This window comes from Rhinoraja longicauda, chromosome 19 (genome assembly GCF_053455715.1).
Source record: "Rhinoraja longicauda isolate Sanriku21f chromosome 19, sRhiLon1.1, whole genome shotgun sequence".
NCBI lineage: Eukaryota > Metazoa > Chordata > Chondrichthyes > Rajiformes > Arhynchobatidae > Rhinoraja > Rhinoraja longicauda.
The window spans coordinates 9,057,249-9,073,768 of NC_135971.1; the positions used below are offsets into that span (position 1 = coordinate 9,057,249).

Sequence of the window (16,520 nt, forward strand, 5' to 3'; positions counted from 1 at the left end):
TTACTGACACGGAGCGGAACCGGAGCAGATTCTCAGCCACTGATCTGCAACCCAGAGCGCGAAGAAAGGATAAAGTTTCTCCGTGAATTTATTCCCAGTGAAGGTGTGGAGATGGGACTTGGTGCCCGCATCGTAAAACGAAACTGTCCCGGACTCGTAACTGAGATAAACTCCCACCCTCCCGGGGATGGGACGGGCGGGGAGACCGGATCGAGGGGAGGTGCGTGCAACAAACTTGTCATCCAGCCGCCTGATGCTCCAGACTCCAGTCTCCGGGGTCAGTCTGACCGGTCCCTTCCTCTCCACAGACTCTGCGGCGACTCCCAGACTCCAGTACTCACTCCCCGCCACCTCCACCTCCCAGTAATGTCTCCCCGATGTGAATCCCTGCGATCCCATCACACACGGCCAGACTGTAAACCTCTTCCCGGTGTCAGGGAGACTCCTCCAGGTCCCGGTCCGTCTCACCCTCTTCAGATCCTCAGACACCTCGAGCTGCGCATGCGCTGTTTCCACATCCAGGGTGACGGAGACTGGGGGGAGAAGCAGAGAATCAGAGAGTCCCCGGGGGTCGGGGGGAGACTCGGGCAGCGCGGCCCCGGGACCGGGGGAGAGGCCGCTCGGCCTCAGGCACAGGCGGGCGGACAACTGAAACCTTGCCCGGGGTTTTCTTTCCCCCTCCCCCTACCACGTAAGATGGACAACAGAAATCCTTCCCGGGTATTTTCTCCCGAGGTTGAGGCGAGAGTTGTGGTATGTCGTGGGCAAGCAGATGCAATTGGGAGAGAGGAGGTAGGAGAAGTGGTGGGCGGATGGGTGTGCGGGCGTGATATTGAGTGAAAAGGGGGCTTGACTGGCGGGACAGTTGAGGAGTTAAATGTCTACTGGAGGTAATTAAAAATGAGGTCGTTATATTTTGGTGATACAGGGGGAAAGATGTGACTATGCTGGAGAGAGTGCAAAGGAGATGCACCGGGAAGTTGCCTCCATTGGTTGCCTCCATGCTGATATGTCGTGGGCAAGCAGATGGAATTGGGAGAGAGGAGATAGGAGAAATGGTGGGCGGATGGGTGTGCGGGCGTGATATTGAGTGCTTTTGCTTATGGTGGTGAAAATGGGGGCTAGATTGGCGGGGCAGTTGAGGAGTTAAATGTTTACTGGAGGTAATTAAAAATGAGGAAAGATGTGACTGTGCTGGAGAGAGTACAAAGGTGATTCACCGGGATGTTGCCTCCATTGGAGGACTTGAATAATGCTGATTTGGAGTCCTGGGAGAACTTTACAAGTTTACGAGACACAGTGAGGGGGTAGTTAGTCAGATTCAGTTCCCCATCTTAATGGTACCAAAAACAAGGTTATTGGTTTAAAGTGAGAGGATGGAGTTTTAAAGAAGACTAGACCAAGTGGGCCCAAACCTCTACTGCATTGGTGCAGCACCCTCTCCTTCCACCCTCCCCCTACCCGCTCCCCTCCTCTAATCCTCCATCCCCCACCCCACTCCTTCCACACAACCTCCCCCCTCCAGCTTCCCCTCAATCCTACTCCATCCCCTTGAACCCCCCTTATGCTCCCTCCTCCTCCACCCTCCCTCCCTCCCTCCCTCCCTAGGAGATAGATTTAAACTTTAAAATGTGAATAACTTAAAAAATATAACACTGATTTCAATGAAACTCCTTCCATTAGCACCAAAGGGACGACGGTGAGTAAGCTGGGCCTAAAATTGTTGTGCTATCGTGAACCGTTTTGGCTGTAGTTCAGGAACAAACAAACAAACAGGCGAGAGTTTTAGTACATAGATGTGAGGGATAAATCTCTTGCACAGAGAGTAGTTGATACCTGGAACATGCTCCCATTGGAGGAGGTGGAATCACTAACTTCAAGAGTCATTTAGACAGACAGTTGTACACGCGAGGTATATAAGGGCGTTGACGTGTTGTGAACCAATGGGATTGATGTAGGTGTGCAAAATGATCGGAATAGAGATAGTGGGTCGAAGGGTCCATTTCCCTGCAGTAGACTGGGACTGAATGAAGTGAATCACTGAGCCTTCACTGCCATCCGATACGGAGAATCCCAAAGGTCTACCATCCTCTGAGTGCAGAACTATCTTCTTATCTCTGTCCTATATAACCTACTGCCTATTCTGAGACGATAACCTCTGTTCTGGACACCTCAGGAAAGGGAAAGATCCTCCCATCATGCTGCCTGTTAAGTCGAGTAGAACTTTGTGTTTCACTGAGATCTCCTCACTTTCTCTTTAATATAGAACATAGACAATCGACACACGAGTAGGCCATTCGGCCCTTCGAGCCACCACCACCATTCAATATGTCATGGCTGATCATTCTCAATCAGTACCCCGTTCCTGCCTTCTCCTCATACCCCCTGACTCCGCTATCCTTAAGAGCTCTATCTAGCTCTCTCTTGAATGCGCTCAGAGAATTGGTATCCACTGACTTCTGAGGCAGAAAACTCCACAGATTTACAACTCTCCGACTGAAAATGTTTTTCCTCATCTCCATTCTAAATGGCCTACCCCATATTCTTAAATTGTGGCCCCTTGTTCTGGACTCCCCCAAAGTTTTGAACATGTTTCCTGCCTCTAACGTGTCCAACCCTTTAATAATCTTATATGTTTCGATAAGATCCCCTCTCATCCTTCTAAATTCCAGTCTATACAAGCCTAGACACTCCAGTCTTTCAACATACGACAGTCCTGCCATTCCAGGAATTAACCTAGTAAACCTACGCTGCACACCCTCAATAGCATGAATATCCTTCCCCCAATAGAAACATACAGAACAGGTACACGCCCTTTGGCCCAGCATATCAGCGCCATCCATGATGCCTATGAACATAAATTAATCCCATTTGGTTGCACATGGCCCGTTTTCCTCTTTTCCTTGCCCGTGCCTATCCCACGTACCCTGTATTGGCTGTGTAAATACCTCTCAAACATCGGTGTGATCGCTGCTACTGCAGTGCCCCCTGGAAGCATATTCTTAGAAGTTAGGTGTACTTTTAAAAAGCCTTACAATCCTCCGTTAAATTTTCATTCTGTTTCCTTGAACATATGCCCTCTACGATTTACACCTTCTCATAATTTAAAATAATTCTATCAGTTTCCCTTCAGCCTTTGACAGTCCACATAAAACAAGCAAATGTATCCGACCTCTCCTAATAGCTAATGCCCTCTAATCCAGGCAGCATTCTGGTAAACCTCTTCTGCACATTTCCCAAGGCATCCACATTCTTCCTGCAAAGGGACGACCAGAACTGCACAAAATACTCCAAATTATGCCTAAGTCCTGCAAAGCTGAAATATAATTTCCTGACTCTTAGCGTATGTTACTAAATTGAGGAGGTTGTACCCACGAACAGGATTTTTTTCTTGTGAATGTGTTTAAGGGTATCTATGTCAGGCCGATGAAACTGTGCGTGCTTTTCCGAAACTAGATCTTGGGCCGAGATCTATCCGGTCTCGTTCTTACAATGCACCAGTATGGGTTTTGAGAAAGTCTGTGCGGCTCAAGGGTCCAACAGGGGGCAGACCTGAGTCAACCAGAGTCAACGATAGTCACTTACAGGTTAGGCAGGGCCCATGGCACAGACCTCCACAGGACGCCCTCGTATCCCCATGACAATACTGCTCATTCGTTGTTCATTATAATTTAATTCTGTTACTTCCAATTTCCTGACTACCGAGGTACGGGCAGTAGATTCTTTGGCGGATGGCGGGACTCGAGGATGGTCTGTTGCCTCCCTGGTGCCAGGGTTCAAGACATCACGGAGCGGCTTCAGAACATCCTAGCGAGGGAAGGTGATCAACCGGACGCAGTTGTGCACGTGGGCACGAACGACGTCAGGAAGAGGAGGAAGGAGATACTGCAACGTGAGTTTAGAGAGTTAGGAAGAAGACTGAGAAGTAGGACGTCAAAGGTGGTTGTCTCTGGACTCCTACCTGTACCTCGTGCTGGTGAGGGCAGGAACAGAGAGATCGGGGATATGAATGTATGGCTGAGGGGCTGGTGCAGGGAGCAGGGAGCAGGGATTTAGATTTCTAGACCACTGGGATCTCTTCTGGGGTAGGGGTGACCTGTACAAAAGGGACGGGTTACCCCTTAACAACAGGGGACCAACATTCTGGCAGGTAGGTTTGCTAGTGCTACAAGTGTGGCTTTAAACTAAGTAGTGGGGGGGAGGGGTTGACAAACTGGGAATATGAAGATGGAGTTAACGGGGAAGTGAATAGAGGAGAAATTGCAAAGGAATCTCGAATGAATGGGAAGGGAAGTTCGAGAAGGGATAAGAGAGTAAGGTCAGGGCCAATTGTGACCGGTGTGAGAGGGGAGGTGAATACCGAAATTAAAGTGTTGTATTTAAATGCGCGAAGTACAAAAAATGAAGTGGATGAGCCCGAGGCTTATTTAGACATTGGCAAGTATGATGTTGTGGGAATCACTGAGACATGGCTACAAGAGGGCCAGGTCTAGGAACTGAATATTCAGGGGTATGCAACATATAGAAAAGACAGACAGGTGGGCAGAGGTGGTGGGGTCACTCTGTTGGTGAGGAATGATATTCACTCCCTTGCAAGGGGTGACATAGAATCAGGAGATGTAGAATCAGTATGGATAGAAATGAGGAATTGTAAGGGTAAAAAGACCCTAATGGGAGTTATCTACAGGCCCCCAAACAGTAGCCTTGACATAGGGTGCAAGTTGAATCAGTAGCTAAAATTGGCATGTCACAAATGTAATGCTACGGTGGTTATGGGAGATTTCAACATGCAGGTAGACTGGGAAAATCAGGTTGGTAATGGACCCCAGGAAAGAGAGTTTGTGGAGTGTCTCCAAGATGGATTCTTAGAACAGCTTGTACTGGAGCCTACTCGGAAGAAGGCAATTGTGGATTTAGTGTTGTGTAATGAACCTAATCTGATAAGGGGACTCAAGGTAAAAGAGCCATTAGGAGGCAGTGATCTCAATATGATAGGTTTTACTCTACAAATTGAGAGGGAGAAGGGAAAATCGGAAATGTAAGTATTAGAGTATAGCGAAGGGGATTACAGAGGCATGAGGCAGGAGCTGGCCATAATTGACTGGAAGGAGGCCCTAGCAGGGAAGACGGTAGAACAGCAATGGCAGGTATTCCTGGGAATAATTCAGAAGTTGCAGGATCAATTTATCCCAAACAGGAGGTAAGATTCTAAGGGGAGTAAGAGGCACCAGTGGCTGACAAGGGAAGTCAAGGACAGCATAAAAATAAAAGAGAAGTAGTACAACCATGCAAAGAAGAGTGGGAAGCCAGAGGATTGGGACTTTTTTAAAGAGCAACAAAAGATGACTAAGAAGGCAATACGGGGAGAAAAGATGAGGTACGAGGGTAAACTAGCCAATAATATAAAGGAGGATAGTAAAAGCTTTTTTAGGTATGTAAAGAGGAAGAAAATAGTCAAGGCAAATGTGGGTCCCTTGAAGACAGAAGCGGGGAAATTTATTATGGGGAACAAAGAAATGGCAGACGAGTTGAACCGGTACTTTGGATCTGTCTTCACTAAGGAAGATACAAGCAATCTCCCAGATGTTCTAGTGGCCAGAGATCCTAGGGTGACGGAGCAACTGAAGGAAATCCACATTAGGCAGGAAATGGTGTTGGGTAGACTGATGGGACTGAAGGCTGATAAATCCCCAGGGCCTGATGGTCTGCATCCCAGAGTACATAAGGAGGTGGCGCTAGAAATTGTAGACGCATTGGTGAACATTTACCAATGTTGTATAGATTCAGTATCAGTTCCTGTGGATTGAAGGGTAGCTAATGTTGTCCCACTTATTAAGAAAGGAGGGAGAGAGAAAACGGGAAATTATAGACCAGTTCGTCTTACATCAGTGGTGGGGAAGATGCTGGAGTAAATTATAAAAGACAAAATTGCAGAGCATTAGGATGGCAGTAACAGGATCGTTCCGAGTCACCATGGATTTACGAAGGGGAAATCATGTTTGACTAATCTGCTGGAATTCTTTGAGGATGTAACTAGGAAAATGGACAGGGGAGAGCCGGTGGATGTGGTGTACCTTGACTTTCAGAAAGCCTTCGACAAGGTTCCACATAGGAGATTAGTGGGCAAAATTAGAGTACAAGGTATTGGAGGTAGGGTACTGACATGGATAGACAATTGGTTGACAGGAAGAAAGCAAAGAGTGGGGATAAATGGGTCCCTTTCAGAATGGCAGGCAGTAACTAGTGTGGTACCGCAAGGCTCGGTGCTGGGACCGCAGCTATTTACAATATACATTAATGACGGATGAAGGGATTAAACGTACCATTAGCAAATTTGCAGATGATACAAAGCTCGGTGGTAGTGTGAACTGTGAGGAAGATGCTATGAGGTTGCAGGGTGACTTGGACAGGTTGTGTGAGTGGGCGGATGCATGGCAGATGCAGTTTAATGTGGATAAGTGTGAGATTATCCACTTTGGTGGTAAGAATAGGACGGCAGAGTATTACCTGAATGGTGTCAAGTTAGAAAAAGGGGACGGACAACGGGTGTCCTAGTGCATCAGTCACTGAAAGGAAGCATGCAGGTACAGCAGGCAGTGAAGAACGCCAATGGAATGTTGGCCTTCATAACAAGGGGAGTTGAGTATAGGAGCAAAGAGGTCCTTCTGCAGTTGTACAGGGCCCTAGTGAGACCGCACCTGGAGTACTGTGTGCAGTTTTGTTCTCCAAATTTGAGGAAGGTTATTCTTGCTATTGAGGGCGTGCAGCGTAGGTTTACTAGGTTAATTCCCGGAATGGCAGGACTGTCAAATGTTGAAAGACTGGAGCGACTAGGCTTGTATACACTGGAATTTAGAAGGATGAGAGGGGTTCTTATCGAAACGTATAAGATTATTAAGGGGTTGGACACGTTAGAGGCAGGAAAATGTTCCCAATGTTGGGGGAGTCCAGAACAAGGGGCCACAGTTTAAGAATAAGGGATAGCCCATTTAGAACTGAGATGGGGAAAAACCTTTTCAGTCAGAGAGTTGTGAATCTGTGGAATTCTCTGCCTCAGAAGGCAGTGGAGGCCAATTCTCTGAATACATTCAAGAGAGAGCTAGTTAGAGCTCTTAAGGATAGCGGAGTCAGGGGAGAAGGCAGGAATGAAGTACTTATTGAGAATGATCAGCCATGATCACATTGAATGGCGGTGCTCGCTCGAAGGGCCGAATGGCCTCCTCCTGCACCTATTGTCTATTGCCTATCATGCTCCTGTGTTCCATGTGTTCCAGGATCTAACGTCTCCAGCTGACCATGTGTGCGTGAGGCTTCTCAGTCAGTGGGTTGGTGCAGGAATGAAATTCCAATTACAATTCAGTGCTTTATCCTGGCCAATCTTTGCACCACATAAAAACATCAATGTGTCCCACAAACCAAGTGAAATAAGTCCATATGTTTTACCTTGTTTAAAGGAGTCAAACGTTTCTATCAACTGCCTTCAACAAAAAGAGGTGGTTGAATTTTTCAGCCGTTATGGCAACATCTGTCACTGACAATGTATGGAAATCATCACTAATCCTGCAAATATTAAATAGCTGATTACAAATCGTGCATTGAAGTTTATGAGGAAATATGTTACGTGTAGAGTTTCAGTGAAGAACATGCCCTACCTTCGCTTGCGAACAGCTTCCTCCTGAAATATATAAAACGCAAGACTGAATTGACCGAGAAGGTACTACTGAGAGCACGAATTTCACCCAGATTATTACGAGGTGTTAAAAATTCCCATTTGTCCACTCTCACCCCCAATGACACACAGAGAAGAATAATGATATTGCAGACATAGAACCGATGGAGGAAGTATAAAAATTATTCTAAAAATTACACGATGCTGACAGGATAGTCTGGACATGGTGTGCGTTTCAGCCGAATAAGGGGTAGACCATTTAGAACGGAGATGAGGAGAAACTTTTTCAGCCAGAGAGTTGTGAATCTGTGGAATTCTCTGCCTCAGCAGGCAGTGGAGGCCATTTCTCTGGATGCTTTCAAGAGAGAGCTAGATAGAGCTCTTAAGGATAGCGGAGTCAGGAGGTATGGGGAGAAGGCAGGGACAGGGTACTAATTGAGAATGATCAGCCATGATCACATTGAATGGAGTTGCTGGCTCGAAGGGCTGAATGGTCTACTTCTGCACCTCTTGTCTCTTGTCTATTGAATATGATGTTAGTGATGTGTGGGAAGGAACTGCAGATGCTGACAATAGACAACATAGTTGAATTTGTTTCAAATATAACAGATGCCATTTTGTGACGGTGCACATTTATAGAAGCAAATTTAAATAGACTTCCTTACCTTTAGAAATTTCATGCTGTCTTTTTGTTCCATCCGTTCCAGTAAACGCAGGAGTTCCTCCTGGATAAAATTTAAATTCTCTTGAATCTCCCGAAGATTTTTCTCCATTAGATTTAGAATCCGCTCCTCATCTTCTCGGATATCTGTGAGGAAGTACTTTTCTTTCTCAGTGATAATCTGGTGCAGTTCAGCAAACTGGGATGTGACATGGGACTGAAGGCTGTGTGACTCTTCCTGTCAAATGAATGCTGAAGATTAACATAATATATTTCTGTATTGTGTTTGTTTACAGAATAAGTGACCATATAGCCCATCAGTGTCCGGTTCTCAGAATTATCTAATCAATCAAATTCTCTCACATTTTCCTGAAACAAAGAAATGTAATTCTCCTTCCCATCCCCACACTGACCTTTCCGTCCTAGGTCTCCTCCATTGTCAGAGGGAGGCTAATTCCAAAATTAGAGGAACAGCATCCCATATTTCGCTTGGGCAGCTTTCAGCCCAGTAATATTGACTTCTCTCACTTCAGGTAGCCTCGGCATTCCCTCTCTCTCTATCCCCCCTCCCCCCTCCCCCCCCCCCACCCAAGTCGCACTAACTTCTCCCTTTCACCCCATAAACAGCTAACAATGGCCTGTTTCCTTTATCGTCGTTACTTGTTTCCATATCTTTTATTCATTGTTCTTTATTTCTCTGCATCATCGTCTACTCCCTGTCCCTCGTTTCCCTTATCTGTAACCAGTCTGAAGAAGGGTCTCGTCCTGAAACGTCACCCATTCATTCTCTCCAGAGATGCCGCCAGTCCCGCTGAGTTACTCCAGCTTTTTGTGCCTATCTTCGGTTTAAACCAGCATCTGCAGTTCCTCCCAACGCACCTAATTTCAGCAGTCGATTGATCCAACATGTCCACTACACATTAAAATGAGCAACGCTGCATAAAAATTCCAGACAGAAAGGCCTCACCCGAACTTTGGAAATCTTTCGTAGTTGTTGCTGTTCTATTTCTTCGATATCAGATTTATTTTTCGTGACAGATTCTATGGCCGATTTTACCCGAGCCTAAAATCAAAGAATAAAGGCGTTAGACAACAAAGGCTTAACAAGGTAAATAAAGATACAAATCTGTTTGCATTAACCTTGTAGATGTCAACGGCTTCTTTAATCGGCTGGAAGCTGTGGTTTCTGTGTTCCAGCGCATCTCGACAAATCACACAGATCAGTTTCTTGTCATTCTCACAAAACAGCTTCATTTCTTCCTGATGTTCCTCGCAGAAAAGTTTACTTCCCTTCTCTTCTGTGTTCAGGCTCAGTGCTCGAGCTTTCTCAGACAGTCTCGCCAAGGCCCGATTGACTTTGAGGGTGCGGTCTGCAAACTCCTCTCTGCATTCCGGGCAGGAGTTTCTCCCCTCCCTGCCCCAACTCTGTGTGATACAGGAGCGGCAGTAGTTGTGCCCGCACTCCAGTATAACCGGGTCGGTGAAGAAATCCAGGCAGATGGGACAAACTGCCTCCTCGGTTAAACTCTCGACCTTGTCTTTCGAAGCCATTTTAATTCCCGGCACAAAGGTTCGAAGTCTATTTGCTTTTGGGAGCGGCTGAATTCCTGCAGTATCGCGTTATCCACTCCGCACCCTGCCACGTCGTATAATGAATGGTAATTGACTGCAATAGACAATAGATAAGAGACGCAGGAGGAGGCCATTCAGCCCTTCGAGCCAGCACCACCATTCAATGTGTAATAAAATAACTGCGAATGCTGGTACAAATCGAAGGTATTTATTCACAAAATGCTGGAGTAACTCAGCAGGTCAGGCAGCATCTCAGGAGAGAAGGAATGGGCGACGTTTCGGGTCGAGACCCTTCTTCAGACTGATGTCAGGGAGCGGGACAAAGGAAGGATATAGATGGAGACAGGAAGATAATGGGAGATCTGGGAAGGGGAGGGGAAGCGAGGGACAGAGTCGATGTTCATACCGCTGGGCTGCAAGCTGCCCAGGCAAAATATGAGGTGCTGTTCCTCCAATTCCCGGTGGGACTCACTATGGCAATGGAGGAGGCCCATGACAGAAAGGTCAGACTCGGAATGGGAGGGGAAGTTGAAGTGCTCAGCCACCGGGGATCAGATTGTCTAATGCGGACTGAGCGCAGGTTTTGAGCGAAGCGATCGCCGAACCTGCGTTTGGTTTCGCCGATGTAAATAAGTTGACATCTGGAGCAGCGGATGCAATAGATGCGGTTGGAGGAGGTGCAGGTGAACCTCTGTCTCACCTGGAAAGACTGTTTGGGTCCTTGCATGGAGTTGAGGGGGAAGGTAAAGGGACAGGTGTTGCATCTCCTGCGGTTGAGGGGAAAGTGCCCGGGGATGGGGTGGTTTGTGTGGGAAGGAACGAGTGGACAAGGGACAAGGAGGGAATGGTCTCTGCGGAACGCAGAAAGGGGAGGGGATGGGAAGATATGGCCAGTGGTGGGGTCCCGTTGTAGGTGACGGAAATGTTGGATGACGATTTATTGGATCCGCTGGCTGGTGGGGTGGAAGGTGAGAACGAGGGGGATTCTGTCCTTGTTACGGTTTGGGGGAGGGGGAGCAAGAGTGGAGCTGCGGGATGTAGAAGAGACCCTAGTGAGAGCCTCATCTATAATGGAAGAGGGGAAGCCCCGTTTCCTGAAGAATTAGGACATCTCTGATGCCCTAGTGTGAAACACCACATCCCGGGCGCAGATGCGGCGTAGACGGAGGAATTGGGAGTAGGGGATAGACTTTTTGCAGGAGACCGGGTGGGAAGAAGTGTAGTCCAGATAGCTGTGCGAGTCAGTGGGTTAAAAGTAGATGTCAGGCACCAGTCTGTCTCCTGTGATGGAGATGGTGAGGTTCAGAAACGGGAGGGAGATAACAGAGATAGTCCACATATATTTAAGGGCAGGATGGAAATTGGAAGTGAAGTGTATGAAGTCAAACAACATTCAATGTAATCATGGCTGATCATTCTCAAACACTACCCCATTCCTGCCTCCCCCCCCCCCCCCCCCCCCCGAATCTGTGGAATTCATGGAAGCAAAAAGCTGTGGAGGCCAAATCGATGGATATTTTTAAGGCAGAGAACGACAAAGTCTTTATTAGTAACGTGGTCCTGATAAGGCGTGGAAAAAGGACCTTCGGCTCAACTTGCCCGTAGCATCCGCCATGTCCCAGTTACACCAGTCCCACCTGCCTGCGTTTGACCCATATCCTTCCAAACCTGTCCTATCCATCTACCTGTCTAACTATCTTGTATGTTGGGATAGTCCCTGCCCCAACTACCTCCTCTGGCAACCCGTTCCATACACCCACCAATCTTTATTAGGACTCAATAAACAATAGACAATAGAGAATAGGTGCAGGAGTAGGCCATTCGGCCTTTCGAGCCAGCACCGTCATTGAATGCGATCATAGCAGATCATTCTCAATCAGTACCCCGTTCCTGCCTTCTCCCCATACCCCTGACTCTGCTATCCTTAAGAGCTCTATCTAGCTCTCTCTTGAAAGCATCCAGAGAATTGGCCTCCACTGCCTTCTGAGGCAGAGAGTTCCACAGATTTACAACTCTCTGAGTGAAAAAGTTTTTCCTCATCTCCGTTGTCAATGGCCTACCCCTTATTCTTAAACTATGGCGCCTGGTTCTGGACTCCCCCAACATTGGGAACATGTTTCCTGCCTCTAACGTGTCCAATCCCTTAATAATCTTATATGTTTCAATAAGATCCCCTCTCATCCTTCTAATTTCCAGTGTATACCAGCCTAGTCGCTCCAGTCGTTCAACATACGACAGTCCCGGAATTCCAGGAATTAACCTAGTGAACCTACGCTGCACGCCCTCAATAGCAAAAATATCCCTCCTCAAATTTGGAGACCAAAACTGCACACAGCACTCCAGGTGTGGTCTCACTAGGGCCCTGACAAACTGCAGAAGGACCTCTTTGCTCCTATACTCAACTCCTCTTGTTATGAAGGCCAACATTCCATTGGCTTTCTTCACTGCCTGCTGTACCTGCATGCTTCCTTTCAGTGATTGATGCACTTGGACACCCAGATCTCGTTGTACATCCCCTTTTCCTAACTTGACACCATTCAGATAACAATCTGTCTTCCTATTCTTACCCCCAAAGTGGAACTCACATTTATCCACATTAAACGGCAAGGGTTCATTGTGAAGTTGTCCGAGCAAACCTGCAACTAATCTCACAGGAGGGAGCGGCCGTTAGTTCTTGAAAGTGAATATACCAGAGATATGGACCTGGGACAGTGTGAAACAGAACATAGGCGGCAAGGCCAAAATGGTGCCACACGTGGATGGGAAACGATGGTGAAATATAAATTTCGAGCACCTGTTAAATGGTAACGTGCGAACACCGGTGAAATGTGCCGTTCCACACTCTCTCGGTGTAATCTACATGTGTAGGAAGGAACTGCAGATACTATTTGCTTTTGGGAGCGGCTGAATTCCTGCAGTATCGCGTTATCCACTCCGCACCCTGCCACGTCGTATAATGAATGGTAATTGACTGCAATAGACAATAGATAATAGACGCAGGAGGAGGCCATTCAGCCCTTCGAGCCAGCACCACCATTCAATGTGTAAGAAAATAACTGCGAATGCTGGTACAAATCGAAGGTATTTATTCACAAAACTGCTGGAGTAACTCAGCAGGTCAGGCAGCATCTCAGGAGAGCATGAATGGGCGACGTTTCGGGTCGAGGCCCTTCTGAAGAAGAACCTCAAATCAGGGCCATCTTAACGCATGGACCTGATGGGCACTTGCCCGGGGGCCCACGAGCATAGGGGCCCCATGCTGATCTGTGTATGTTAAGTGACTTGCAATAAATAAATACTACTTTAAAAATATAGGTTCAATAAGTGCTTTTTCCGCAACATTTTCGGTCACTAAGTGCTTCTCACAGCGATCTGTAGGTGCTTTTCGCAACAATGTAGCACCCTAAGTCCATCGCTAAGTGCTTTTCGGTAAGTGCTTTTCGCCGGCACGATAGTGGGGGGCTGGTAGGGAAAGGGGGGTGGGGGAGAGTAACGGTAGGGGCCCCAGTACACTGCTTTGCCCGGGGGCCCATAATGCTGTAAAAACGGCCCTGCCTCAAATCTTTACATACTTAGGAAATCTGCACGGAGCATTGAAGGGCACAAAACTCCAAGACTGTTGTTTACGATCGTTCAATATGATTGATCCTTCTACGTCCTTCGAAATGGCCGTGGGGAACGAAGGGTCTCGACCCGAAACGCCGCCCATTCCTTCTCTCCAGAGATGCTGCCTGACCTGCTGAGCAGTTCTGTTCTGCGCTGCGCGCCACCCGTTTTCGATGTCGTTTCAACTACCTCCCTTGACAGCACGTTCCATATACCATATATGTGCGAAAACGTTGACCCTAGGATTCCCTTTAAATCTCCCCATCTCACCTTAAACCTGGTAACCCCACTAGTTCTAGATTGCCCAACAATGGGATAAAGACTGTTCATTCACCCTTTCGATGCCCCTCGTGATTTTATATGCCTCTATATTATCTCTCCTCAACGTTTTGCGCTCCAAGAAATAGTGCCCGGTCTATCCAACTTGGCCCAAATTATTCCTCTTAAATATTCTCTACGTGCTTTCCATTTAAGGGCGTCTTTCCGAAATCTGATTGATCAAAAATTAAACATAACACGTCAAGCGAGAACTCGCCAACGCGTTCTCCAGTTGCAGCAGAATGTGTAGGAAAAAACTGCAGATGTTGGTTTAAATCGAAGGTAGACACAAAATGCTGGAGTAACTCAGCGGGTCAAGGCAGCATCTCTGGAGAGAAGGAATTGGGTGACGTTTCGGGTCGAGACCCTTCTTCAGACTGATGTCAGGGGGGGCGGGACAAAGGAAGGATATAGGTGGAGACAGGAAGATAGAGGGAGAACTGGCAAGGGGAGGGGAAGAGAGGAACAGAGGAACTATCTAAAGTTGGAGAAGTCAATGTTCATACCGCTGGGCTGCAAGCTGCCCAAGCGAAATATGAGGTGCTGTTCCTCCAATTTCCGGTGGGCCTCACTATGGCACTGGAGGAAGCCTATGACAGAAAGGTCAGACTGGGAGTGGGAGGGGGAGTTGAAGTGCTCAGCCACCGGGAGATCAGGTTGGTTAAGGCAGACTGAGCGAAGGTGTTGAGCGAAACGATCGCCGAGCCAGCATTTGGTTTCGCCGATGTAAAGAAGTTGACATCTAGAGCAGCATATACAATAGATGAGGTTGGAGGAGGTGCAGGTGAACCTCTGTCTCACCTGGAAAGACTGTTTGGGTCCTTGGATGGAGTTGACGGGGGAGGTAAAGGGACAGGTGTTGCATCTCCTGCGGTTGCAGGGGAAAGTGCGCGGGGATGGGGTGGTTTGGGTTACCCAATCCTTCTCTCCTGAGATGCTGCTATCTGTAGTTAGAGCAGTCAATGTTCATACCGCTGGGGTGTAAGCTGCCCAAGCGAAATATGAGGTGTTGTTCCTCCAATTTGCGCTGGGCCTCACTCTACACTTTCCTGTGACTCTACGACCTAGGACATGGTAATTTCCCAATGTCTCCCAGATTTGACGAGGGTCGTTTAGTTGGAACGTTCTCTCTCTCTCTTTCTTTCTTTCTCTCTCTCTTCTCTCTTCTCTCTCTCTCTCTCTCTCTCTCTCTCTCTCTCTCTCTCTTGTCGTACCTGCCCACCAGTATATATATTTTTTATATATTAAGGCTTCCGGCATCTATAGATTGCTGCTCGTCCATCATTCCTCCCTTCTGGTTTATCCCTTTCCTTGCCCACCGTTAGAACATTCCCAGCATGGGATGTGCTGCGTTGTTCGTGGGTTTTTGTTGTTGTTGTATTATTGGTTAAAGAGAAGGACCAACCAATAGACAATAGACAATAGATGCAGGACTAGTTCATCCGGCCCTTCGCGCCAGCACCGCCATTCACTGTGATCATGGCTGATCATCCATAATCAGTACCACATTCCTCCCTTCTCCCCATGCCCCCTGACTCCACTATCTGTAAGAGCTCTATCTAATTCTCTCTTGAAAGCATCCAGGGAATTGGCCTCCACTGCCTTCTGAGGCAGAGAATTCCACAGATTCACAACTCTCTGGCCGAAAAGGTTCTTCCTCATCTCCGTTCTAAATGGCCGACCCTTTATTCTTAAACTGTGGCTTATTCTTAAACCCCTTATTCTTAAACAGAATTGAAGAGACAACATATGAAAGATCAACCCGTGATGAAGGTGTTTTCATGCCGTTTTTAATAGAGATTCGAAGTAAACACACTGGGGGTTGGGAGGTGATGATTGTTATTGAACTTCGTGGCATCTCCTTGCTGTACTTCCTGCAGACTAAGTACAAGCATCGTTTGTGATTCCCGGATAGAGTGGATGCGGAGAGGATGTTTCCACCAGCGGGAGAGTCCAGGACCAGACGCCATGGCCTCAGAATAAAAGGACGTACCATTGGGAAGGAGACGAGGAGGAATTTCTTCAGCCAGAGGGCGGCGAATCTGTGGAATTCATTGCCACAGGCGCCTGTGGTGGCCAAGTCAATGGATCTTTTCTTTCTAAGGCATAGATTGATAGATTCCTAATTACTAAAGGTGTCAGAGGCCATGAGGAGCAAGCAGAAGAACGGGGTTGAGGGGGTAAGGTAGATCAGCCATGATTGGATGGCGGAGTAGAATTGATGGGCCGAATGGCCTAATTCAGCTCGCATGAACCGGTGCCTTGGCCTCGTGGATAACTTATTTAGGGTCAATTTAGAGTTGAGCTCAAGACATATGCGTGCGCAGAAGTCAGGAGGTATCGTCAAAGCCGGGACATGATACGAATGAGACGAACAATTGGGCCACAGTCCAATTACATTTGAAGTCCCAAATGTATACCCTCTTCTGGACTCTTAAATTTGGGTAGCAGATTAATGTACAGGGCACGGGCAAGGGGTGAAAAATTAAATGGTTCGACCAAGATACAGGCACTGACATTAACAATTTGACATTGACATTAACACATTGCATTTGCAATTCTTTGATGTCGATACAAAAGGAAGTGGTCACATAACGTAACAGGCGAGTCCATTTTGGTTTATCTCCCCCCCCCCCCCCCATCCCCCATCCCCCCCCCCCCCCCCTTTGCCCATGCCTGCCTGTAAGTTAATGA

The 16,520-nt window shown here is 47.4% G+C and overlaps 1 protein-coding gene across 1 annotated transcript; it reads right to left on the reverse strand.

Moving 5' to 3' along the window:
* Window positions 1-9,881, reverse strand: LOC144602526 (zinc-binding protein A33-like). Its single transcript, XM_078415653.1, has 7 exons — window positions 9,471-9,881; window positions 9,298-9,393; window positions 8,335-8,568; window positions 7,653-7,675; window positions 7,444-7,478; window positions 2,927-2,988; window positions 1-525 (listed from the first exon to the last, which is right to left on the reverse strand). Exons 1-7 carry the CDS (start codon window positions 9,879-9,881, stop codon window positions 1-3), a joined length of 1,386 nt encoding a protein of 461 aa, XP_078271779.1.
* Window positions 9,882-16,520: the final 6,639 nt, after the last annotated feature.

Bases quoted from the DNA above. Each gene is read 5' to 3' on its own strand.
- LOC144602526 (XM_078415653.1), bottom strand. From the start codon at position 9,881: ATGGCTTCGAAAGACAAGGTCGAGAGTTTAACCGAGGAGGCAGTTTGT. The intron at 7,676-8,334 runs GTAAGGAAGTCT...TATATATTTCAG, and splicing joins ACAGCATGAAATTTCTAAAG to GAGGAAGCTGTTCGCAAGCG. The intron at 526-2,926 runs GTACGTGGGATA...CCAGTCTCCGTC, and splicing joins ATTTACACAGCCAATACAGG to ACCCTGGATGTGGAAACAGC.